Here is a 27245-nt window from a genome sequence, read left to right as displayed (position 1 = left end):
CTTCATTAATAAGACTTAAATGACATTATTTTTTAGCTGCAGCTTGTTCAGGTAAAATTGCTTCTGCCTGAGTCTAAATATATGAAGTATGGCATCCAAAGCCATAGTTGGCTTACTGGGAATGTGTGGTGTAACATATTTTCCTTTTCCTCTGCCATAGGTTGAATATAAATCCTCAGACAGCTTACCATACCAAAAATAAGGCTGTATAAATAGTAAAGTTATTTTTCCATGCACTTAGCAATTACTACCACATTAGAAATTAGAAGAATTACTCAAATTCAGGCACTCAGTGGGGACTTCTTAAATTAGTAACAATTCTGTGAACCCAAACATCCAGATTTTAGGCAGACTTCTGGAAATGAGCAAGACAGTGCTGGCACGTCTGCTGAGATGACCATTACTGAGTTGTATTTCAGAGGAAGTGTTTGACAGCTTGTAACAACTTCCAACAGCAGTCATTTTTCAACAAAAGGTGTATGCCAAATTAGGTAACTTTATGTTGCTTCTTTTCCTCTTTATATTCCACTTGCTTCTCCTTAGATTGCAGCATTGTCATAAAGAATGCATAACTTACTCTGTGACTGTCTCAATCAATCATGTGAGCCCTTTTAATAAACTTAAAAGTGGTACTGTGGAAGGGTATTAATGCCTTAGACTGTCGTTAGTGGGATCTGTAAACTCTCATCTCTAGCTGTCAGGTCTGTTTTGATACTAGGGAAGATGCTATTGCGGTTGGATGTCTGTAAAAGCAATTAGGATGGAAGAGATGCAGAAAAAACTCGCCTGTGAATCTTGGGATAGTTCATTGATGGAGATTTCTTGGTGAGAGGAATTAATGCTCCATCTTTCCAGGTGGTGTTTATAAGGACTTTAGGATTGTGGTCTGTTGCAGTACTCTTGCTTACATTGGAAGAATCTCAGTCTTCCAGGCAGATTTGTGAGTAGGCTGTTTGCTAGCACTTTTCCTGTTAACAGAAAGTTATCACCACCTACTCGCTACAAAGGCTGTGTAAGGAAGGAAGGGAGAGTATTTTACAACTTCTTCTGATTGACATAGTTGAGAAGGTGCTAAAATTCTAGATCATATAGTTGTCTTGGTCCTGTTCCTTAGGTATTTCTTCAGTTTAGTTAAAGGTTAAACATGAGTTTAATGTCTTAACAAAATACAGGATGTTCATTCCTAGATTTTAACCACAGAAAACCCTATTGTTGCTGTGCTAGACTAAATCTGAGATTCCTTTGTCTGCACTATGGAAATGCTTAAGTGTCACTGCGCCTAAAGTCACTTGGCCTAGATTTCTGTCTTTGTTGCATGAGGGACCAGGAAACAGTCATTCCATTTCTTGGACTGATAAATTCCAGTATTTTCATAATCCCTTTTGTCTTAAATAAAACTAGCTTCAACTCTTTGCTTACACTTTGTACTTTTATTTTAAGACTGACACCTCTTGGATTTCAAGATGAATTCATATGTCATTTGCAAAGGTTATAAGTCATCAAGATAAACTGTCATCTTAGTTCTGATCTTCCCTTTCCACCTCTGCCTGGGAGTGTGGTGCAGTCATCCCCAAAAAGGTATGTAGGTTCACATGGCATCAAGGAGGAAGGGCTTAGAGTAACTGCTCGTTAATCCTTTGAGTTGACCGAATCTTCTCGTGGGTCTGTGTAAGTCCTGAACTTACTCCCACAAGAGCTGGTGAGAATTATGCAAAATATGGTAAGGCCTGTGGTGTTGGCAAGTCTATAATACATCTACAGAAGGGATCAGGAGGACAAGTTGCAAAATATGTTCAAACCCTCGTGTTCAGTTGAGCTGTCTGTGTCTGGCATGGTTGAGTCTTATTTCTGTTAGAAGAAAGGGAAGCTTAGGTGGATGCTGTTACTCTTCTGATGGAATACATTGAATACTGAAGCAAGAATACATTGTTGTGTCTCTGTAAAGCTTTTTACAGCAGACGTGCTTTCATCACTTCCAGCCCTGAAGCTGAGAATAAAAACATTCTTTCAGGTGAAATCAAGTGTTCAAGAAGAATTTAGCCTGTTTAGATTTTGCTTTGTAGGACAGAACTTCTTCCATTGCTCCCAGAGCTACCCATCTTACCCACTGCTTAGTGTGAGAGAGACTGGCTTTATTTAGCGTATTGGTTGGTTTTGTAAGCCTGTTCTTTTTATGTCTGTAATAAACAAACACTTAAGTATGTGAACAAACTAGCAGTGTCAGTTGACAAATGTAAAACCTAATTCTAAACATGGGATGAGAATAAAAGGCTTTTGACTGGATTAACCAGGATTTTGCTGGAGAACTGGGTTAGAAATTCACTGTATTGTGTACCAAGGTTCCTGTCTTGGTGAATTCGCTGAAATGGTCCATTTTTATAAGTTGTTGCAAAACTAAAACATTATTAGACCCTGCTTTACTAATGATATACCTGATGGATATTTCAAATTTTAACATAGGCTGTTGTTGATGTTAGTTTAAATTTAGATTTGGAAAGATCAAGACGCTGCCCATTTTAAAATATAATGTTCTGTAAATACCTCTGCGTTAACAGAGCTTAATAACTTGTTACTTAAGACCGCTTTGTCCATGAGGTCTTTTGGAGCAGCATGAATGCCTTGAAACCTATCAACTACCAGTGAATTGGAAATCAAAAACCTAAGGCTCAGATCCATGAAAATATTCTCCTGGCTATCTAGGTATCAGTGACTTCAAAACCACCTTGCACTTGCCTCATTGCTGTCTACATTTTTTTTTCTCATGGGTATGCAGTTAAGGCTTAGCTTGGAGACCTTGGAGCAGGGTGCTTAGGCTGATTACCTCTCTCCAGTGTGACTTCATTGCATTGGGGCTTGCCTAAGCTTAGCAGCCTGACACGCTGTTTCTTCCTTTCAGTAGCCAAAGGTTTAATGAGAACACCGCACAGATCCTGATCTTGCGCTCTCTGGCTGCTTTAGATAAATGACTCTTGCAGGTTTGCATCTGTGAGACTGAAAACCTGTTCAGAAATATGCAAATCCAAGGAAAAAGGTTCACATTTAAAAGGCTGAATTCTCATAATTTCCAGTCTGAGCAATTGCTGGTGACAGTGGTGATATGAAGAGAATCAGTGCTTATATTTTAAAATAATAAAAGTAAGAACTTCTCAACAATTTTGTTTTTCTATGCAGCTGTTTCAGTTTCTTTGAAACAGTTTCCTGGAAAGCCTGGTATGTGTATATAGACCATGGCTTAAGGAGCTGGGACTGAGGATGCCTGGGGGCAGCGTAGTATGAGTCTAATGGAATGGTCTTTGAGTGTTTTAGTGAATACATTGGAAGGATAAAAAGCACAAGAACTGTGCTAAATTCAGGATGCCCCTGTAGTGTGAAAGGTTTAAATGTCACTGTGAGGAATGAAAAGCTGATTTAAGGAGTAAAGACTTATTTTTATATACAGCTAGTGCATTAGAAAAAAATGCTCCTGCATACTGTCAGTTCTGATGCTTCTTTAAGATCAGGAATATAATATTCTAATTATGTAGCAGGACTCTTCCTGTGTATGGACACTTGAACATTTGTTTTTATTGCCCAGGCTATAGGCAATTCTGTTGGATTCAGAACTGTTCTGGTGCCTCATGTTGCTGAGGGATGATGAGGTTGGGGGCTTTGGTACTGTTTATCCTGTGGTAACATAGAAGAACCCATAGAAAACCCCTAATACTTATGTTTATGAAAAGCATTGATACCTATTAGACATGAAGAAATCTATTTTTGGGGGGTGATATATGCTGTGAGGAACACACAGCTTTCTAATGTCCTCTTTTGGCTTTCATGTCATCTGAATGGCATTTGCTAGTAGTAAATGCATTTAACGAAACTAATTTTAGAACTATAGGTCAGTATTTGAATTTTTTTTTCTCATGTTAGTCTCGCAGCTAGATCATGTCTTAGTTTTTATAATAAACAGGGCTTGGAAGCCTCATTTCTTCCCCCTTTGCCAGATGCTGTCACACCAGTGAGCGAGTGTGTTGTTACCAGTTGTGTAGCTGGTACTTTTTGTAAGTCAGACTCCATTTCTTAACACTTGGGTCATATTTCCAGCAGTAGGGTGGGTTTGTTTTTTCTTTCCTTCCCTTTCTTACTCAATTTTCTTTTTTTTTCCCTGATCTTTTCTTTTATTAATGACAGAAATAACTGTTGCACAAATCAGCTGTGTTGTCATGGGGAAACTTCACAGCATGAATGTAATGAAAAATGGCCAATTTTAGTATTTTTTTTCTTTCTTTTCATACTGAGATACCACGGGAGAAATAACAAAGAAATTGTTTCCTTACTGCCCTATGGGGGAGTCTGTGGATGGACAAGAAGTGATGGGCAGTCTTGGTTCAGCTGTGCCACTGCTACTGGATTTGAAAGCTGAACAAAGGAAAAGGGAATTGTAATCTGTTGTCATATAGGAGTATCCCTTAGCATCTGTCAGCAGTCCAAGTCAGGCTTTTTTCTTAGTGCAATAGATTTGTGAAGCCGTGTATCTCCCGCAGAAGGGAGCACATGGTGAGTACACTTTTGCCATCTGTCCCTTGTCGCTTGTATCCATCTAGTTAAGACCGGAGCTGTCATTGCTCTGGAGGACAGAGCAGGACGGGTGGCAGCTGCTGTGCTAACAGTGTGTATTAATGCCCTAAGGAGATTGAATCAAGCAGTGGCTGCCCAGAGCTGTGAAAGGGGAATAGTGCAGGAGGTACGGATTCAGCACAGGACAAATGTGTGAATTCCTCTTGTAAACACCAAAGCTTTCACCATGTGAATATTCAGGTTCTGCAGCTGCCTCTGTGGGCTGGTCTGTGTGTACCTACCTCATCGATCCTCTGGATAGAGGTTTTTATGGGACTGATAATAATCAGCCTATTTAGAGTTCTTTCTGTTACAGTGAAATTGATGTAAGGACATGGCAGAAGCTCAATCCTGAATATCATTAAGGGAAAATAAACGCTTCATCTGGCTTGGTGGTGGTGAGGGATGGCTGTTATTTCAAGTGATGCAATATCATAGCAAAATTTAAAAGGTTAAATAGATACAGTTTCTTATATGGGAAGAATGATCAATACTCCCAACAGTATACTTACGGGAAATCTACAGGACTAACAAAAACTATGCAAGGAGGGAAAGATGATAAATAGTTTCTATATACTTTAGTTTTTTGCATAGAAGAGATGGCTAGAATGAAAGCTGTATGGTGGGATTTTTTTTTTTCTGAGGAGGTGGGAGTATACAACTCTGCAGTGACTGTGGCAGAAAGCTTTCCTTTTCCAGAGTATTTAAGACACACGGGTCTCCATGAAAGTGGGGAGTAGATTCTAGTAGTAGCATACTAAAGCTGTCACCTAGTTTGCTATCTGTGTGTCATTCTGAGAACAAAAGCTGAACAGCTTGAAACATCTAATATAGACCAACTATCATGTTTAATCTTGGTCAGCCAAGTAGTTTATGTTGACCTGGTAATGGTATCAGTGTTATACTTGGTCGGCATTGTCCATCACAACTATAGTACTTACATAGTGTAAATATTTAGACAGGTGAGTTGTGATCTCAGTTGGACTCTGAATGCCACCAAAACATGAATGGTTAAAAGGATATTTTACAAATAAGAGTGCAGAAGTAGATACTTACTTGTGAAGTGTAAATATTGCAACAGAGCTGTAATGATATTCCATTACGCTTGATCTGGATGATTCATCTTCAGAAGTGTTAAACCTGAGCCTGGTGAACAAACTAAGGGCAATTTTGTATCAGAAATCAGTATCCAAAATTAGTCAGCCTGCTTGTGTTTCTAGTAGGAAAATCCTCTGTCAGAGGAGGGCAGATAATGACAAATAGTTTCTGGTTCAGAAGTGGCCGCTGGAGAGTTGGACTTGTAAGCATGAGCGTAGTATGCTTGCAGTGTGTGTGTTGCACCCTTTACAGCAAGCATTTGGGTGGCTAGGCTTTCCTTTTAACTTGTATTTAAAAGTGGCATCTTCTGAGTCAAGCTTGGACATGATTCTTCAAAGCATGTGGTTTGGATTTTTTTTGTTTTACCATCTGCGGTAAGCTTAGTAGTGCCCTGTATCTGATGCAGAAAGTAAAATGACATCAGTGTGTAACAGGGAGACACAGGGCTTATTGGACTTGGTGTCCAAGTGTAGTCCCTGCCTGATAGTCTGTACATGACTGGCTTCAGTCTCTGCCGGGAAGTGGCACAGCAGGACATCAGCAGAGTGCTGCTGGGCTGCCTGCCAGGGGCCCTGGAGAGAAGCTGCAGTGTGCCCAACGGGAAGGCACGCAGCCCCAAGGCATTTCTTAAGGATCGGTGTTTTGTGGATGTTCTCTACTGAAACCACTGTGTATCTCTGCTGCTGTTTGGAAATGTTGGAGAACAGAGGGGTATCCCTCCCTCCCACCCCTCAAAGCAGTATTTGGGGTGAGGATGCCTTATTCCGAAGTTGAAGTGGAAGAACTGGCCAGTGAGTAGAGGTTGGGCTGAGGAGCTCCATGGCCTCTGGCTGCCGCTTACCAGTGTTCGGTATCAGTGCTTAGCATTTAGCCTGCTGTAAAGCACATTCTGATATGCGCTTAGTATGAAGTGACCTGTTACTCCTGAATTAGACATTGCCTAAATTCTTGCATAGCTAAAGAGCTATTTCCACGGGCATATCTTTGTATGTAGTTTCCTTAAGATGCTGTTGTGCACTAACTTGTTTCTTAATTAATGAATGGATTGCTTTCCTGCTGTTCAGATAAAAAATAATACGGGGTATTTGACACACTTAGAAATATTATCTGACTTCTTAATTTCTAGCTACTATGATACTTTGATACTGATTGCTCTGTGACCTGTTCTTGTGTATAATGTTTCCTTGTGTCCAGGTAATTGCCAGGATATTGGCTGTAGTGTCTTTGCAGGTGTAGTGTGTCACATTATGGTGACCTGATGGAAATTCTTTTAGCATGCGAGTATCTCCAAGCAGTTTTTTGCAGCAGAATGGTTATAATGACATTTTTTGTCAAAACCTGGATTGTTTATCATGCTTATTTCTAGTATATAGCTGGGTTTATGGCAGAGCTTCTTCCATTTGAAGAGATTTACCCTTGGCTTTTCCCAGACCTGCTATGGATGCTGTACTGGATTTGTATAAACTGTAGTTACATACTTCAATGGCTTTTCCAGTCTTGGTAATGTAAGCTTTGAGTAAAGCAGACTTTGCTGACTGTGGCTCTTGTCAGGCCATTAATGTAACTGGGGAGTGTCCTCTCAGCATTCAAGGTTGTTTCCAGATACCCTTGACATTTCCAGAATTTCAGAAGCTCCAAGTTAATAATGATGTAATTCTGCAGTCTCCTTATGAATGGAGCAGTGACGTGATTTTGTGGTACCGCTACCCACTGTGAAGTGATAGTTTCATTAAGTGCGTCATGGTGCAAAACCCTGCAGCTCCACATGTTTTATTTGGAGGAAATCTTAAACCTGCTGTTAACACATGCCCAGTGTACTAAGCTGACTACATTCATCTGTTGGCCAAATACTGAATGTTTCTAGCTTCTGCATTCACTTGTTTAAATGTGTTTTTCAGAGCAGCAGTGCATTGCTCCCCTGTTTTACTTTGTTCTGCTTGTCCTCTGCTGGGAACTATATGAAGAAGTGGCTATATAGCAGGAACACTACATCTCCTAGATAAACTGAGGCTTGATGACCTCGAGGTTTTTAAAAAACTTTTTTGGCACCTTTATCTCTGTGTATAAATAGCTCACAAGTCTGTTCCTCAGTGTTGGCTGCACCTATAGTGTTAACTGCTTTTGCAAGGTGAAAGTAGGCTTTCTCAGTTACTTGTAGATGGAGCATATCCAAGCTGTGTGCTATATTTACACGCTTTCATTCCCTAACAAGTTTTACTCCGTAAGTTGCATGCAATATCTGGAGATTCAGTACAGTGTATTTAAAATGCACTCCTAACTAAAGATTTATGCTGGACTTAGACAGTTATTTCCATAATTCAATTTGTATCTGGTTACTGTCAGAAGCTCTATCTTAAACTTATTCATGCAGTATTTTAGGTAATATTTTAATCTGCAGCAACTCTTGGATCTTTTGAAGAGCCATTTAAAATGGTCAGGTAGTGCTGCTTACTTCACTGGTGTTTGCTGTGAGTAGCTGAGTAAGTTTGGCATTTGTGCCCTTGAGTTGCAACTGATTGAATTTTTTTTCCTGTTTTAATTGGCTTGGCAAGTGTACATTTTTATCAGCGCGCTGCTTGTAACGCAGGAGACAGGAGTGCTTCACAACTGTATAAAGTACACTGGCGCAATATCCTCATGTGGCAGCCAGGGAAGAACAGCTGGACATTTGGAGTCCAACAGACTAACGGATTTATCTGCATTTGCAAAAGGTCACGAGGAATTCTTAGTGACCTCAAGGATATGTTTTTCCTTTCAGGCAACATCTTGGGTTTACAAGGAGCTCCATTACTCCCCTGGTTAATTGGTGCTCTTGAGCCACAGAGATTTGCTACCTATTAAAAGCATCGTTGCTTCTGGCGACGTGAAAGGCTTTGAGGTCTTCTCTCCAAATTTTATTTGGTTTAAACACTTGTGCTGTCTGACTGTGTGAGATGATACAGCTGTAAGCATCACTAAAGCTTTGGAGATGCTGCTGTGAATCTTTTCTGAAATGTTACTCTCCATGAAACATGAACTGTAATCAAGAGCTAAGAAAATAAATGGAAGATATTCTGGTACATAACTTCCTTATGTATTGCGCTTTTTTTCATAAAACCTAGAAGCCTACTCTAGCTTTAGTAAGTAGACTGTATTGTGACTATTAATATTTGACATCAACATTTTTGAGTGGTTACTAGCAAGTCCTTTATTCTCTGGCAGCCATGTCTGTCAAACCCATTATGTTTTGTATATCTGTGGCTTAAAGTAATTTTGCATCCATAACAGATGGCTTAAAAGAGTCAGGGAAGTATGAGGGGTGGTCAGAGCTTTTACTGAAGTCTCTGTTGGAGCAACTGACGTGTGTAAGGTCTGTTCCCAAAGGAACCCAGAACATGGAAAACTGGGTTGGGTTTTGGGTTTGCTTTGTGTGTTGGGTTTGTTTTTTTGTCTGTGATACTGACTTTTTAGCCACTGCACTGGATTTTGCAGATGAATGCAAAATGCTCACTTTTTTTATGACCCAAGGCATAGTTTCAATTAAATTTAGATTCCTACTTTTTCCCCTTTTTCTGGTGAGTAGTGTGTGCATATAATGAAATACCTATTGAGGACTGTGAATAAATCCCTGAGGGAGAAACCTGGGAAGGGAGAGCAGTAACAAAAAGTGCAGGGGGTATGAGAAGTTGCCCAAACTCACCCTTCAGAAGCTGCTAGAAAAACTGATGATGGGAGACTCTGCCACCTTGGCCTTGCTGTATGGGGCTGGTGGGATGCCACACTGGCAGGCTCAAAGCCCGAGGGAGCCGTTCCCCAAGCAGAGGCTGTATGGGGCTGGCTCCCTGGCACTGGGTGGGTTGTAGCTGGCTGGTGCTGCAGCTCCTACAACAGCAGCCCACTCGTCTGCACTTTGTTGGCCCTCCTGGGACTGCCTTAGAGCATGTAGATAAATTCTGTTTCAAAGTATTCTTCTGTCAAGAATTTTCCATCAGTCTCCCCTCTCTATTGCAATTTATACTTGAATGTGCTCTCTTTAAAATTCCTGTTCTTAGCTAGGAAAAGGCAATAAATTAATAATAGGTCCTGAAATACTGGGCTGGGAGGTAGGAGGCAAAGTGATGTGAGGTGTTCTGCCTCTAAGCATTTAGCTGAGTCTTCAGCTGCTGCTTTGAGCTCTGAGGAGCTCCTATTTAAAAAAAAAAAAAATCTTAACTGTCAGCAAAGCATGTTGCTGTCTTATTTGTTTCTATTCTTTCATTTAAACAAGGCTGTCATCTGGTTGCAGGAGCCTGCAAGAAACAATATTGTGAACCTTTTCAAACCTCTTAATATGTTTTTTTCTGCTCTGTTGAAGCGATGCTGAACACGGAAGCTGTTGCCTTTTGAAAGGCTGGTAGTTAAAGGAAAAAGTGTGAGTTTTGTTGAGGTTCTTCAAAAGCGTTGATGAAGGAGAGAGTGAGGATATAAAACCTAAATTACTGGCAAAATAAAATTAGCTAGGATTTGTGGTTTTTTGGGGGTCTGGGGGGATCTGGAAACTTAACACAAATTCTAAATATCCCCAGCCCCCTGCCACCTTTGTTTGCTTCTTTGCACAGGTGGTCGAAATGCACTTCGGAATAATTAAAGGAGAAATTACCATGTCCTCAGTAGGAATACAGAGGAGTATGCCTTCTGCTGTGGTCTCTTAACCTCTTTGTTATCCCAAGGTCAGATTAAAAAGTTGCAAATAATTTTCATCCACATCCTCAATGACTGAATAGTCAGGTAGTTAAACATTTATACTGAAAACTCAGGGATCCAGCTTTGTGTGATGGAAGTGCTGTCTCTTTAGAAACACAAAAAAAATGTTTGCTTTGCTTGATTGCTGCTCCCTCTTGTGGGTTTCAGGCCAGTTTAAGTAAGCTTGAAGTTCATTCTCTGTCTTTTTAGATAGAATAATTAATCAGTAGTACTCCTCTGATACACTGTATGGGAGATTGATCCTTAATACTTGCTTCAACACATACCTCTACAAATTAGAGCATTCTTTTGTATAAAGAGGACTAAATCTGTGAAAGCATTTAATTCAATTTTAAAATTTAATTAATTTTTTTTCAAGAACTTACCCTGCTGTGCTATTAGTATATAGTCTGATTTACTTTTTCATAGAAGCAGAGAGAAATCTGTCATAATGGTACCAGACTCGGCAAGGGCTTGCTATACTGAGAGTGTTAAGATCTCTCTTGTATTTCCTCTCCTGTAGTCAGGGCTTCTGAGTTGCAATTCACAGGCTACTGCACTTGTCTGCAGAGAGCTGCTATGTTGCAGAAGTCACTCCTGAAAACTAAATTCCCCAAAAGAGCTCTCTTTGCTTCCTATGTGCTGTCCTGTATACCCAATAGATACAAACATTGTAGCTATGTGAAAGATTAATTTTTCTTGTAGTTTCTCAATTGCTCTGCTGGCATAAAATTGCCATATGTAATGTGTTGTGTCTGAAGATTTCAAAACACTACTTGTATTTGTTTTCCGTCAGAGGGACGTATAGTCTCTAGAGAAGAAACTGAAGCACAGTGGAATTCTGAATTGCTCCGAATTGACGGCAAAGACCCGTGCAACTTCACTGACTCGTTCTTGGCACAAAGCTCTTTACAAATTTCCCACTGAAACTTTAAGAGACAAATTGTTCTGACCTGTTGCGAAATGGAAGGGTCCCACATTAGCATGACACTGACATAACAGCACTTCACATACTAATTTCAGTCTTACACCATTTCAAAATAATGATACAATTTGTCTTAGCATTGGAAGTTGTTCAGTTGATGTTGAACTGTTTTTGTATGGGAACTGGAAATGGCTATGAAGTCTTGACTCCCCCAGGCTTTGGTGCTTATATCCTATGCTTTTATTAGGCCTTCTTTTTTTCTCCCCCTTCCTGATTTCTCATTTTCACTAGTATCTTACTTCCCTTCCCTCTTGTGCTCTCGTGTTTGGTATTCATCATGTATTTAATCACTGATGTTTTCTGCATACCCCCGTTGCATGCTTTGTTTGCTCTGCAGTATTTTCAGCAGGTTTTTTTTCCTTTATCTCTTATCATCTTTACTTCACACTACCTGTTTGCATAATTTTTCAATACTATATAACTTTCATGGCCAAGAACTGGACATTTCATTAGTGTCTGACCAGCTATTGGGTATTTGATAACATTTGAAATCTATTACTGCCTCTGTACCTCTTCAAGAGCATATAATATGGGACAGCATTCAGGATTACCTGAAACTTCTGATCTTTATTTTACTTGGCTTCAAAAGAATAAATCAGTCTGAAATTTGTCTGGATACAGAGACTGTGCTTCTGTGGAGACCCAGTGGTGTTGGTGGACACATAAAAAATACATTTACAGTGAATTATTACTGTAATGCAAGTAAAGATGGGGTTTTGGTTGCCTTTTTGTTTTTCTTTAAGGTAATTGAACCAAAAAGTAGGTGCAGTTGATTTGAGAAACAAAATAGAACTGAATCTTGTATTTATGCCCTTTCTTAAAGCTTTATATCACTTACTGTCACAGACTGGATAATCTCTAGAACAGTATCAGTAATGTTTACTTCAAAATTTGTGTTTTCTTTTCTCTGGATTGATAGTTTGAACATAGTTTTAAAGAGTTGCTGAGGTTTGTATCTACATTTTAATGTGCTGTAAATCTTGTGATCAAGATTTGCCAACTTTTATTCAGATGAAATTTGCAGTTCAGTGGAGACAAGAATGAGGCACCCACAGATTACATTGCTTGTAGCAGTCCCTGAATTTCAGTTCTTATTTATACTCTTATATTTTTACCAGTCAGGAACAAAGCCTTTGTTTATGTCCATGCTCAAAAAGATGTTGGCATTCGCCCAGCCCCAGAGCCCTCCCTAACCTGTGTTTATGTTGTGAAGAAGCCAGATGAAATATTGCTGTTTATTGCAGGCTCCAAATTTGATTATTGTGCTTACTTTCTCTGTGACCATGGTCAAGATAAATGCTTTTGCTCTTCAGTAATACGTACAAATGGATGAATTAACTTTGTGTGCTTCTTTACCAAGAGTCTTTCTGCTGACCTCCCTGTGTGCTGGATGCCTGCGGACTGGTCCTGGTGGGGAACACTGGTTGTAGCTTTTCTCCCTTGCTGGAAAGAAATGGCATTCAAGAACCAAGAGTCTGAAACGTACTTCAACTTATTTACTGAATTGTGATATCACATGAAGATATCTATCTAGCAAGAATGCAGGGTCATTAAAGTGGTAACTTATCCTTCATCTTTCACTTTATATTTGGTTTAAACAAAAGTTATCCGGTTCTGTATGTTACAGATTCATTTGTGCTACCCGGATAACACCAGTGTCTGTATTACAAGCAGCGTGCTGTTTTTTATCTCCAAAGAAAGAAATTCAGAATGCCAAACGTAAACATTTTGTAATGAAGAAAGACTTAAAGCCTTTTGAGTTGTACATAATATAGACTTACTGTGGGATGGTTTTACAAGCTTTTATCTACCTTAGGTACCCCCTCTTTGCATAGTGCCCTTCTTTCAGTCAGATTGCTTTAAGCCCTCTAAAGTCTGCAGTGAACTCTGTGTGACTCTAATCACAAAGGCTGTTCTACAATCACAGAAATACAGTATTTAAAAAGTGTTCAGGAATACAACCATTCTACTTGTGTGTTTTGACGTTTGGTTTTATCTACATTTTAAACAAAGAAAACGGTCACTGCAAAACACTGCTGATCTAAGAGGGAGAACTGAAAGGATCTGTGTGGTCACTGTAAAAGAGAAATTTCTTCTTTGTAAAGAAGAAGTTGGGTAAAGCAAGTGGAAGAAACCACTGAATGTAGTTTCATGCATATAAGTATTTCAGGAGACAACAGTGCGAAGCTTTGTATGCTTTTCTTGTGAAATTCTGGTTCATATTTGCCAATACTGTCAGTTAGCAGTTTTTGTTTATTTTTATCCTTCTAGGTATCATCGTAGCCTCAACAGTTCTGATTTATTTACTTGAATGAGCGATCCAGCTGTTTCCAAGTTCAATGTTGACTCCCTCAAAACTATTTTACATGAGTAATAGTCTTGATCTAAAGCATATGAGTGTAGTATTGTACAGGGTGTATAAAACGTGTGGTTTTGTTCTTCGAGATAACAGCTGCAGAGTGGTATCCAAATTCTTCTCTAGTGGGAGCAACCACTTACTGATTAGAGCTATTTTGAGAGAAAAAGCCAGTTGAAGTGACGTAAATGTGGTTAGTTGGCACTCCATTATTCCTCTGCCAAATACACTACCTATAGAAAATTGGTCAGGATTTAAAGCTGTAGCATGCTTCTGCAGAGCTGTCAGCCAACAGCCTGTACTGGAATTGTTCCTTCATCCCTATTCTGCTTTTTCACAGAAACAAGTTACTTCTTGCTAAATATCAGTTGAAGTGGTATGCTCTATGTATACAGTAATCTTCCCATCTCCAGGCTCTGGAATCATAGATTCATAGAATCATTTTGGTTGGAAAAGACCTTTAAGGTCATCAAGTGCAACTGTTAACCCAGCACTGCCAAGTCCATCACTAAACCCTGTCTCTAAGCACCACAGCTACACATCTTTTAAATACCTCCAGGGATGGTGATTCCACCACTTCCCTGGGCAGCCTGTCCCAGTGCTTGACCACCCTTTTGGTGAAGAAATGTTTCCTAATTCCCAATCTGAACCTCCTCTGGCATAACTTGAGGCCGTCTCCTCTTGTCTTATCACTTCTTCCTTGGGAGAAGAGATTGACCCCCAGCTGCCTGCAACCTCCTTGCAGGCAGTTGTAGAGAGTGATCACGTCCCCTCCACGGCTCCCCCCCCCCCCCCCCCCCCCCCCCCCGAGCCACCTCCTCTCCAGGCTCAACACCCCCTGTTCCCTCAGCCGCTCCCCATCAGACTTGTGCTCCAGACGCTTCCCCAGCTCCGTTTGCCCTTCTCTGGACATGCTCCAGAGGGGGCCCAAAACTGAACACTGTATTTGAGGTGCAGCCTCACCAGTGCCGAGTACAGAGGGATGGTCACTGCCCTGGCCCTGCTGGCCACACCGTTTCACACACAAGCCAGGATGCTGTTGGCTGCCTTGGCCACCTGGGCACACGGTTGGACACACGGCTGGCTCACATTCAACCGCCTGTCCACCAGCACCCCCAGGTCCTTTCCCTCCAGGCAGCTTCCCAGCCGCTCTGCCCCAAGCCTGTAGCGCTGTGTGGGGCTGGTGTGACCCAGGTGCAGGACCCAGCACTGAGCCTTGCTGAACCTCATACAGCTGGCCTCGGCCCGTGGGTCCAGCCTCTCCAGATCCCTCTGCAGAGCTTTCCTAAAGCTGCAGTAGAGCTACAGTGCTTATGGAAATCTATTCTTACAGGATTCTCCAGAACTACTTTTCTGTAGAACTTTGTAATTTTCTTCTGAATTTTGCCTCTGAAGCCACTTTGAACTCTCTAGCATTTTCTCATGGAGAGGGTTTGTTTGAATTGAAGGACACTTCTAGGATCTATGGAAATGATTACAGGATATGTCACTTTTAACAGGTGTTTTAAGATCAGTTCCTTGTGGCAGGATATACTTTTGGTAATCCATGCAGGCTCGTGGTGGAGTTCAGTTTTTGTATAGACTATATTTTTAGCAGTGTCCCCTTGTGACTGCATGGCAATATAATTTATGAAGTAGGGCACAACTCCCTAATTGTGTCTTGCGTTGTAGAGCTGTACATGCTGTTCACTGCAGTGTTCTGCAGAATAAACATTATCTTTCTTTATGGGGGGAAAATGGTCTGTGTCAACAAGACTTTCCAGGCTCTGGTCACGTGCTTAAATTATATCTGTGAGATGGGTTTTCTGGCAAACATACAAGCAAATGTTTCTCTGAAGTGGACAACGTTCATGTGTAAATTCCTCATTAGTTGTGGATCTCTTCCCATCTTCCTCTTCCCAGCCTTTGGCTCAAAATATTAAGCAAGAAGACCAAGAATGCTGACCCCTTCAACACAGATAATTCGCAGCAGCACCATCAGCATCTCAGAGGGGAGCGTCTGCCTGTTCGTACGTACACCCTGCTCCTGGCACTTGGGAATTAATGAAAAGAGAAAAACAAAGCTCTGGCATTCTGAGAAACTTTAAAAAAAGCAAAATAAGAAATGAGTCTTGGAATGCCCTTGCAAGAAAAACTTCCCATGAAAAAACTTCTCATTTAGTCTCCTACCAAACTTCAGTCTTGTAGGATTTCATCATGTGAACGAGCCCGATGCGGGGGAGAAATAATTTTAGGTTGCAGCTAGGGTGTTCATGGGAAATGCTTAACAGTTCTTTTGGTCAGTCTTCTTTTGTAGATGTCCTTATCATCCCCTTTGAGAAGTGTCCAATTTTCCTGTACAAAGTGAACCGTTGATTTTTTTGGTAAGATGTTTAATAAGGACATTCATCAGTTTTTTTCAGAGGATCTTCAAGGTAAAGACATGATCATTGTACATTTAAGATGTCATACTAGCTTATTCTCTGTAGTGAATATAAGCAAATATTTGGGTTGAAACCGTAATTATAATTAGCTGTAAGTCTTAATTTTTGGACTTGGCAACTAATATCCAGTTCACACAGTAAAAGCCTATTTTTGTGTGTGTGTGTTGAGTTGGAGAGCTTCGTGAGGTACCTGTGCCACTTCCAGTTTTCGAATTCAAACACTGCTTGTGTTTCCCCACCTAATGTCCCTGATGGGGTCTAGGTCTGAAGTGCAGAACCTCTGCCCTTCTGTGTGGTATTCTTTGAAACTGCTGTTGGTTTTCTAACTTGCAAAATTTGCAGTCACGGTGGAAACGTTTAATGCAGCTTCCAACCCTTGAAAGCTGATTAGGTTTGAGGTAGAGCCTGGGAAATGGCAAAGCCTAATACTGTGGATACCCCAGCAGAGGAGCACTTTTCTACAAGTCTCTTACTGGATCATTTTTGTGTGTGTATATTTTAGACAGATGTCTGTATACTTGAGTCCTGTAAGATGCTTCTAACCAAAACTCAGGGTTTTGTGGTCTGATCTTTTTAAAATTCTGTAGATTTTTTTTTTCATTGTTAAGCAAAGGAATAGAAAAGTTTAAGACTAGATAAGGAATTTATTGGCTTATGGCAACTATTTTAAAATCTGTCTCTTCTGAAATGGAAAGATCATATAACTTTTCATATACCCATATTTCAAATTTCTGAAGCTTTCTGATAGTAGCTGGGCATTAATATATTTGATATCCAAATGTTCATGACAACATTGCTTTTGAGTCTGAAACTGAATGGATTCCCTGAGCTGAATGCTAAACGTGCCACGTATAGGCTACCCAAAAATCTCCTAGCTTCCCCGCTGGCATGATTCGGTTTGTCTGACTTAAGTGTGGTGAGAAGCGCTTGTGCCTGGTTCAGCAGTTTCCTTCCTCCTTGCTGTGTCACATTCTAGCCTCAGTAGAAAATAATCTGTTGATACTGGCAGTACATTTTGGTGATGAAAACCGGACATTGTTTTCCTAAGAAGCACTCGGTTGTGTATACTTGAGTTCATTGCCTTGGTTACGGTTTACAAGGAGGTTTTGTTAACTTTGCCAGCTGAGCTGCAAGGGTGCCAGGATGCCCACAGCAGACAGGGATGATGAAGTGAGATACATGCATGGTTTTTTTTCTGTCTCTGTGACTTCAGATGGGTGTTACTCCATGGATTTTTTTATAGACTTCCTTGAACATCAGAAGAACAAGACTAGGGGCGGAAGGGCTAGAGTAACCAATTTTTTCTTCTAATATTAAGTACTTTCCAGCAACTTGCTCCACAAAACGAGACTTTCTTTGTCTGTTCCCACTGTTTGGAAAGCCAGTTGTAAATCTGGTATGTAGGGATGCTGCCGAAATTCTAAGAATCATGGAATTGTTTAGGTTTGAAAAGACCTTTAAGATCATGGAGTCTATCCATTAACCTAATGCTGCCAAGTCCACCAAAAAAGTTACTAACTGAAGAAAATAAAGGAAACGCACAAATGTTTTAAGCTGAGTTACATAATGGATAGCGCTGGGAGGTGGCTGCTGGTATTGTTTAAGTATTAATTCTGGGGTGTGCCAAGCTGGAGCCAATATGCTCTGTGTTGCAGGTTTTTTCGGTGTTTAAACCTGTCTGTAAAAGTTTTGTCTACTTTATTGCTACTTGGATCCCTGCTTCTATGTCTTTTAAACTACCTCTGGCACAACACATCCTGAAGACAGAAATAATCAATTGAGTGTGACCTGTGTTAGGGGCCAGGCGTCCTTGGAATTTGCTCGCATTGTCAGTGATCTTAATATTAACTCAAAGATGACTGTACAGTCTTTTCCTCTTCCTTTTGATGCAGCTCCTTGGTAGTTATAGGTAAGGGGTTGTGCTTCTGTGAAACTGATTTTTAGGGTTTAGGTCTATTGGTGGAGGAACGCATTCTGTTGTGTGCAAGCATGCTTTTTTTTCCCCTTTTTTTCTTTTTTTTTTCTTTTTTTTTCTTTTTTTTTTTTTTGTGGTACGTGTATATATGTTTGCAAAGGTGCAGTGTGTTCCCTATGGAGAAATAAGGAGTCTGTGTAATCAGAAACTTAGCTGCTGTCCTAAGTGCAGTAATATTTTTTTTTTTTTTTGGGGGGGGGGCATTCTGCTTAGGCATACCTAAGATGAACTCACAGTTAATCTACCAGGTTTCTGAAAAATGTCAGCTGATTCTCCACCCCCTGCCAAATCTCCCCTGTTGCCTGCTTTTCTTATGCTCAACTTAGCATTGTAGTACTTGTAGTGCATATTTCCGTCGTGAACATTCTTCCTGCTTATATAGCTCCCTGAATTAACATCCCTCTTATTTCGAATGGGAAATGCACAGACACAAGAATTGTGCACTGAATTCACAATATTTAGCAGAACTTGAGGTACTTCGGCTATCTTTCTGAATATGATGGAAGTATGACTAGATAGACCCTTCATTTCTAAGGAGGTAAAAAAAAGAAAAGATAGACTAGTACCCACTTTCAGTCAGTGTTCTGTAGGTGCTGTCTGTACCCCCCTGCTCCCCCAAGTGACATAGCAGCAGCTGGAAGGGCAAGGGCTAACCGCTGTCAGCTTAACAATGCTAAGTAGCTTTAGCAAGCAAACAAGTAAAATGCATCACCAGCTTCCTAGATTGTGGCTCAGCTCCTGTAGTTACAGAACTGTTTCGCTTGCTTTCTATTTAGCCTTGTCTGAAGGGTTTGGTGGAGTGTCGAGCACCAGGAGGGATGAGGAAGACTGTATGTGGGTGTGCAGAGAATTCCTGTTCTTGGGAAATCTGTCAGGACCTGCCTAGCAGAATGGGCCTCGTTTCATAAAAGATCAATTCAAACATGCTAAAGTGTGTGTTTTGAATGCTGTCAGCTCTGTGTTGCTGAGAAATGGAAGTTTGCTAGTATGAAAAAGACCTCCTGGCCCTTCTTCAGCTCCTGCCCAGCAGATCAACAGTACACTTGTGTGTTTGAATTTATCCTGAGGTATGGATGAAGTGCTTTCTCAAGCAAAACCAAATAAAAACAAACATCTTGGTTTCTACATGGACTTAGAAAGTAATTAGAAGGTGTGTGGGTGTATGCGGGTCCTCAGTAATTTATGCCTTCTGTAGGAATTACTCACATCTCTAGTGTATCTTCCAAGTGACAGTACGAAAACTGTACAGATTTCTCAGTGAATGTAAAGGGAGGTTAATTCTCATTAACCAAGCAAACCAGAACAAATTGTCTATTTTCAGCTAAAATGAAAATATGCATACTTTGTCATGCTGTGTTGTTAACGATGCTTCAGATTTACACGGTTAACGTCACTCTCCTTCCTTTCCCTTCTCTGTTAAAACTTCTACATATAAGGCAACACATGCTTTTCCTGAAGAATTAAGTTCAGTGTCTGGCCCCTGGCTATCTTGGGGTGAGTTGCCATAGCCCAGAAGTGCCTTATTCACAACTGGTGGCGATTTCTGGATTTCTGCAATGCTTGGTACTGTTTACTGCACCACAATTAAATGCTGAACAATCTCTGGGAATTAGGGTGTAACTTGTCTTGGGCTCGAGGCTGTTTGCAAAAGACAGACTTGCTCAGCATCGCAGGGCAGAGCGGAGAGGTTGCGGGCACTCGGGGTGGGTCTCCAGGCAAGGCAGCCAACTGTCTGGGGCAGAAAGCACCACTACAGGGCATGCCAGGGTCTTCCTTCGATTATTCTAGATTTCTGTTGCTCTTTGCAGTTGCTGACAGAGGATAAGGGAAACATTAGCAGACCAGGAACTTCATTAGCCTTAAATAATGGGTTTAGGATTGTGGGTTATACCACCTGAACAGGAAAGTGTTTCCTGATCATGTTACTTTGGCCTGGTTCCTGATTTCAGTATAAACCATACTGGGGGATAAAATGGGTGTCTGTTAAAGACAGATTTAAATTGCAGGTGTTTTCTCGTATTGCATGTTGAGTGCCTGTGAAGCGTGCTGGGCTGACTGGCTTCCCTTTCCCCTTTCATTTCACGTGTTTGGTTACACAGGCATACCTGTCATAACCCTCCAGCTAGCAGGCTGACCGAGAAGAAATTTAACACAAGGCTATAGTGTATCACTGAATCTCCATTATCATCTTCCAGAGTAGCTTAAGCCTGTCTTTTTTCTAATTAAAAAAAACCAAAACCAACAATACCTTTGAGGCATGTGAATACGTTCCAGCTTCACAGGAACAGGTATTATTTCTGTATACATTCGTTTCTTTATTTTCATACACATACTGAAGTGGGTTTAAGACAGTTTGGATTTCCTTTTAAAAGCAAAGTTGGGTCCTTTTTTCTGTAGTGAAGGGAAAAAAAATAACTTGTAGACTCAACAGGTGATTTTAGAGTTTAATGAAAGATGGAGACTTCAAAGACTTTATTGCAGAGAGAGAGAGAGAGACTTTTTACCAGGGCCTGTAGTGATAGAACAAGGGGCAACGGCTTTAAACTGAGAGAGTAGGTCTAGATTAGCTATTAGGAAGGAATTCTTTGCTGTGAGAGTGGTGAGACGCTGGCCCAGGCTGCCCAGACCAGCTGTGGCTGCCCCATCCCTGGGAGTGCTCAGGGCCAGGCTGGATGGGGCTGTGAGCAGCCTGGGCTGGTGGAAGGTGGTGGCCCTGTCCCTGGCAGGGCAATAGGAACTTTGTCATCTTTAACATCTCCCTTCCAACCCAAACCATTCTATGATTCCATGACTTTTGTAAAACCACAGTCTATTTTACAAACACAAAGCTTCCCCTCACATAAGCAGGGTTTCTCCTAGGGCCAGGGTACAAGTTAGACATCCGTAATGCCTTTTATTTAAAGGAAGCATGTCTGGCCTTTCCAGGGGCGGTGGGATATGGCTGGGGTCCAGGGTCTGTCAATGAGTCCGGTTGAAGTATTACCACCAAGATGTAAAATAGTACCAGTGCTTGAAAATTAGCTAAAATATTGCCAGCAGCATGGCAGCATGTGCTCTGCCCAGTGTGAAAGAACAGATTCTCAGTACTGGGCTGGCAGCTCATGGAAAGAATGAGCTCGGTGGGGTGGAGGCGTCGCAGGGCTCCCCAACCTGCCCGGGCTGACCGGGAAAGAGGGTGCAGGGTTTGTTGCTAAGGAGTGACCTGTTGTGCCTCTCTGCAACCGGAGAGAATCCGCTGCCAGGAAGAGATGACTCTCCGATGTTCTATTGTTGCCGTCGCAAAGTTGCAATGGATAAAATGAGCTGCGTAACCTTCAGTAATTCTCCCTGCCCTTTTGTTGATGCCACGGGTGTGTGTGCTTCGGATGAAATCGAGGGGAATCAGGGGGTGGTTTGGATGAAATCGGGGGAATTGAGAGATGGCATTAATTTCCGTGGAGCCAAGATTTCTGCTTTGACTGTGCCTTGAATTTTCCTTGGGCATTATGCCATTTCAAAACACTTGTGTTCTCTAATCCTTCTGATTTTTCCCTTCGTGTGTTGTAGGCTCATCCAGGTCATCACAAGACACCTTTCGAAATGCAGAATACATTTTTTTTTTTCCCAGCCACTATTCCTGATTACTTTTCTGCAGTACTTTCAGACCTCGATTACATGGGGTTTTTTTCTACCTCCGGCCTTTCCTTTTGCCCCATTTTTTTTTTTAATTGCTTGGAGTTTACACGCTATAAACTCTTACACATTACTGCTGTTTCTTAACGAATAAACCAACGCCAGCATATCTGCATCAGTCACCCCTTTTAAGCACAGCTCTGCACAACCCAACGCACCATACCGATGCAGTCGCAGCAGTTTAACAACAGTTAACATGGTTTATTTCAGTGATGCAAATGGTAGTTGGTGTGAATATGTATTTATAAGCGTATGTTCGAGTGCTTCTGAACGTTATCTCTGGCATGCCGGGAGAAGCAGGTTGGATGTGCAGCCCGGGGGGCAGATGTACACGGAGCAGGGAGTTGCTGGGTTATTGCTGGAGGGTTTTATCTTCCAAAAAGGAGGTGATGAGCTTTGAAACCGTTTGCAGAAGCGCAGCGCCTGATGCAGCCGGCCGCCGGGAAGCCTGTCGCACGGCTGCGGGGGGGATTTCCGACTGGTGGCCGCTGGCGCAGAGGCAGGCGGGCTGGCGGCTGGGGGAGGGTTCCGCGCTGCCTTGGCCACCCCGCAGCTGGGGCCCGGGGCGGCCGGGAGCGGCCCCCCGCAGCCCGCCGGTGCCCCGGCAGGGCCGGCCCCGCAGCCCCGCCCCGGAGGGCCGGGCCGCTTCCTGCAGCGCGGGGCGGCGGCGGCGGCGGCGGGAAGCGGGGCTGCGGGAGCCATGGAGGCGGCGGCCGACTGCCTCAGCCCGGCCGCCCGGCAGCAGGTAAGGCCAGGCGGCGGGGTCGTTCGCCCGCCCCCCGACCCGCTTCGGGGGGCCCTGGGGGCCGGGACCGGCGGTGTGTGCGCCCGTGCGGGGCTGCGCGGCCGGGGATGGGCTGCGCGCCCCGCGCTGTGCGCGCTCCTCGGGCGCGGTGCGCACCTGGCAGCCCTGCGGAGGGGGGTGCTGGTGGCTGCTGACAGCTGCGTGAGGCAGCTCACCGCAACGCGCGGGGCGTGCGGTACGGCTGGCCTTTAAAAATCAGACGGAGCCGCACGCCGCTTACCGCTCAGCTTGGTACGGGAGCAGTGGCGGCAGCCCAACCTGTTAAATGTTTTCTAAACAAAGTTTCCAAACGCCCCCGTGGACCGTAAAATGTTAGTGGGGAATTAATCATCCTTCGACATAAACTGTCACTCTGGGGTTCGCCACTGTCACTGTACAAAGGGGAGAGGAGCTGTTAGGCGAACCTGTCATGGGCCCGTCTGTCTAACCAGCGACACGGGTACGTGGGCATGAGAAGGGAATCCTTATGCTGATGTGTAGGCAAAGGTTCATGAATATGCTGCCTTTAAATACTAATTTGCATTTAAGAGAAAGGTGGGGGATTAGGCAGGATGTGGATTGACCGAGCCCTATGTGATTCATAGGGTCATTGTCACATGAGTAAGTGGTGCAAAGTGTGTTTATATTTATAACTCAGATGCAAAAAATGTCAGGTAAATATGCTGTTTTGACCTCTAAACATAGAAGTCATTTATAGATGCTCTTGTTACAACGTAAAGGAGTGCATGATGACTTGTAGTAAGCTCCTGAAACTTGCTGGTTTAAGTCACTTGTTACTCAAGTGGAGATGAGAAAAACTTTGCCGTGGGTTAGGGCTAATTTTACCTGACAGCAATGCTGGTCAGCTGTGTCACAGGAGTATTGCAGATCAGGTGTTGCTTGCCTACATAGGCTTTAAATTCTGTAGAAGTACAACAAAGCATATTAGATTTGTTTTGTCTGATGAGGTATGACTTACATAAATACAGTGCATATTTGAGGAAAAACCTTTACATGCAGAATACTGGAACAGGAAGGCATCAATTATGAAAAATTACGCTTGCCCCCAAAATGACTTGCTGCCTGTATCTCAAGCATGTTGGCAAGAAGTTTAAATCAGCCTGGTAATTGTTATTGCAGAAATACATAGTAGCACTTGCATACAGGGAGCAGGTAGGTGTAGTTCAGTCAGCGACTTGTCTTTCAAAGCTCCTCTTGACAGTGGGATCAGAGAAGCTTTTTGAGTACGATTTGCTGCTGGCAAACTAACACTTCAGTCCTCCACAAAAAATATGATACTAACTTTGATTGCTAGTCTTTGAAGCAGATCATTTTTGAGTACATTAGAATTAAGGGGTTCTTTGTATAGATCGAAAACTCTTACGCATGTAGCTGCGTGGCAAGTCAACATAGTCATTTTTCACTGCTCAAAAAAGCAGCATAATTTCCTGTCTTTGTTGGCCGTTTCTTGGGGCTTCCAGTTGAACAATGAACTCTTGGACATTTCATAAGGAAAAAGCTGTGAGAATGCACACCTTCAGGATGTATGTCATTAGCCTCTACCTAACCAAGTCACCTAAATAATTCTGTCATCAAAATGATAATGAATGTGCAGCTTCCCCGACGCTGCGCTCGGGGCCAGGAAGCCGTCGCTTCCGTAACCATTGTGTGTTACACGCTGGCCCCGGCAGCGCTGGCTGTGGGTACAGCCAGACCTCGCCTCATCTTGATGAGTGGTATTTAAAAAGGGGGTGTGTGGGGGTAACTCCTCTGCAGTTGCAGATCTCATACTCCCACTTCCCAGTGCCTCGTGCTGCAGATGGCAAAAGGTGCTCCTCACCCTTTCCCGCTGGTATCACATACCTGCTTTGGCTTTTTTTCAGATGCAGTTGTATTTCAGTAGTGAACCAGGTTACAACCTGCTTTAGTTTTTCCCTGTTCGGAGCTAAATGTACTGAACTCCTTAAAGCAGGGTAAAGATCTGCTGCTGCACAGGACTGGATTTTTATTTTAAAACTGAAGTGACCCTTAAGCAGGGTCGTCAAGTGCTGAGCAAGTGGACCAACAAAAGCAATGAACGTTTTGCAACAGCATACTTGTTTCAGGGCTTAGTGGGTATAAACCGTTCCAGGCGACTACAATAAAAAGACAAAAATGCAGGCTGTATGATTGTAGTATTTGAGCAAGTCACGTAAATTAAGGCGATTATTCTTCAGCTGGTGTGCATTTCCATGTTCATCTTGGCAGTGTGGTTGCCATCTCCTCTGGTTTTGTTCTCGGGGCTTTACAGAAGCCCCTTGGGAAGATTTTTTATTTTTTTTTTTTATGACATGCACAGTGTGGCTGAAGCTGCCAGTTCTCCTTGTCAGATGAGCAATACTTCATAAAAGGGAAGTTACAAAAGCTTTGTAATGAGTGTAATTAGGCTTCATATTTTTATTCTTCTGTTTTTGCCAGTGATCTGTCACTTTTGATCGAGGCCTGTATTGCTCTCTGAGTCACTCGTGAATTTTAGATGATTTTAAGATTACTTCCTTCAATCTTACTGATTATTTTTTTTCCTCTTTTGAATCTGTTGAATAGATATTTATGCTGGCAACCTTGAGACTTTCATTTTAGCTTTTGTAGTCTGAATTTCCTGAGTCTGTATGAATTTGCTGGTGGTTTCATGATGTTCAGTTGTGTCTCTTGCAGGCTGTGTTGTCTGTTCCTGCTGCTGCCCTTAGAGGTGGCTTGGGTCTGGGCTCTGACAAGTGCTTGAGCTGGATGAAGGCCAAAGTCATCCAGGCAAAGCTTGTTTTGGTTTAGGCAGCGCAGAGAGAGAAATGTGAAGTTAAACTTGCTGTTTGCAGGGTGTGCAAGAAATCAAGGTATTTATAGCACAGAAATATTAATGTGCTTATTGTACTGATCACATCATTGCACTGAAAAATTTTTCTCCTTGTGTATTTCTTGTCGTCCGTAGTCTCATTTTGTTGTGCATTCAAAAACGCGTTAAGAGTTTGTTTCTTACACGTCACCTTTGTCAGGCACAAATGAACTCAGACCTCCAGCCGGAATGGTTCTGTAATTCTTTGTTTTGATGTGATAAAGTTGCTTTAAAATACTAGTGTTCTGGGTGGAATAACGATTTGTTGATTTCTTGCACAGGTACTAGTATGTAGCAATGGCAGATTTTTAACTTTAAAAACTTAAAAAGTCATTTTAAAGGATCCAGGAAATACTGCTTATCTTGTTTGTATTGAAGGATACTTCATGCTAGTAAGCTGTGTGGTTATGGAAAGAAAAAGTTCATAAATAAAAATTATGCTTGTTCCAAGATGTAAGCCATTGTTATTCAAAGATACTAAGTGAAAATGTGTTTTTTACTCTTGCATGATGTCTTAGAGGTTTGCAGATTGGCTTTGCTCGAGCAGGTAGAAGACAGCAAAGCTGAAACAGAATAGAGACACCCCATGGATTACCACTTAAAAGTGAAATGTATCCTAATAAATGAGAGGTTACGTGTATGAAGTTGCACAAAGTAAAATGAATTTAACTTAACTGTAGTTGATGTTGGTATCTAGGGAACTGGTGAGCCTTGCTTTCAAGAAGGCCTGAGAAAAACTTGCTAAACTCCCGTATCCCCTCCCCCTGTCCATTTTTCAAGTTGCTTTATTTCATTGTATGTTGTGCTCACTTCTGGAGGATACATAATTCTGTAACATAGCTAGCAAGCATATAAATCCTTTGGTCCTTCTCCTACAAGGAAAAGGGAAGGGGATGTATGTACACGTGAAGTGCAATGCCTGAATTTTACATACAGGCATCTAGTTTTTCTAATGTGAAAGTTCAGCTGGCTATTGAAATTCATAAAGATGACATCTACAATAATGTTAACATCAAAATAATCTTGCGTCTTTTTCTGGCAGGAGAGGAAAACTGGACACAGTTCTGTACTGTTTGGTATATTTTGCTTATGGAGGCTTTAGGGCCCTTTTATTTTCCATAAGGGAAAAATATAGCTAATTGCTTGCACTGATGTTGTTCTTCACCTAAATTAGGTGCAATTTGCAAATGTTTGTACAGATTTGAGTTTGTTTACTTTTTGGTTTTGTGCTGTTCCTTGAGACTACTTACAGTTCGCATTTCAGGATGAGGGAGTATTTCTCTAAACTGCAAGGAGGGAAAGGCATTATCTCCTGTTCCCTCTCTGCCAAAAAATCATTAATGAGCTGGAGATCTCAGGGCAGGATTCCCCTTCCTTGGGGTAAATGCATGCTGTGTTTGAATGGCTACTGGCAAAAGATGGTGGTCGTTACCCTTACGCAGCATCATATGAGTCACCTGGCAGCCTCTTGTGATGCTTAGCCCGGAGCAGTCCTCATCTCTGACTCCATCCTGCATTCACAGCGGTACTGACTGCGGGATAGACTCACAGTAGCGTTTCTTGAGGGTACTGCAATGGATCACGTCAAGTCAATATCATACTTGTTCCAGCGCAGTGATTTCTTACCTTTAGCATATGTCCTAGAGCATGTTTATATAGTGGGTGTCATAAACCATTGCAAACACGGCAGGTAAATCATAACACTGCCTGGCAGGGATTCCATCTCGTGTTTGCCCAGCAGCAGGGATGTGGGTTGGTTGTTTTTTTTTTTTTTTTCTAGACAAAC

The 27245-nt window shown here is 42.1% G+C and overlaps 1 protein-coding gene across 25 annotated transcripts in view; it reads left to right on the top strand.

The window, feature by feature from the left end:
- LRRFIP1 (LRR binding FLII interacting protein 1) overlaps positions 1-27245 on the top strand; it is a 111992-nt gene that overhangs the window by 19479 nt on the left and 65268 nt on the right. For 5 of the 25 annotated variants that reach the window (XM_040602815.1, XM_040602809.1, XM_040602807.1 and 2 more), the window contains exon 1: positions 22426-22551. The exons of 18 other annotated variants lie outside the window; for them this stretch is intronic. In XM_040602815.1, the coding sequence (XP_040458749.1) occupies positions 22507-22551 (45 nt within the window). In that variant the 5' untranslated portion in view covers positions 22426-22506. Of the gene's footprint in view, positions 1-22425; positions 22552-27245 lie in introns of those variants that run through there. 2 more of the 25 variants (XM_040602818.1, XM_040602816.1) reach the window with 1 other exon arrangement.

Source organism: Falco naumanni, chromosome 8 (genome assembly GCF_017639655.2).
Source record: "Falco naumanni isolate bFalNau1 chromosome 8, bFalNau1.pat, whole genome shotgun sequence".
Lineage (NCBI taxonomy): Eukaryota > Metazoa > Chordata > Aves > Falconiformes > Falconidae > Falco > Falco naumanni.
Note: the sequence above shows the minus strand (reverse complement) of the source record. Positions and strands in the feature narration are given on the sequence as shown.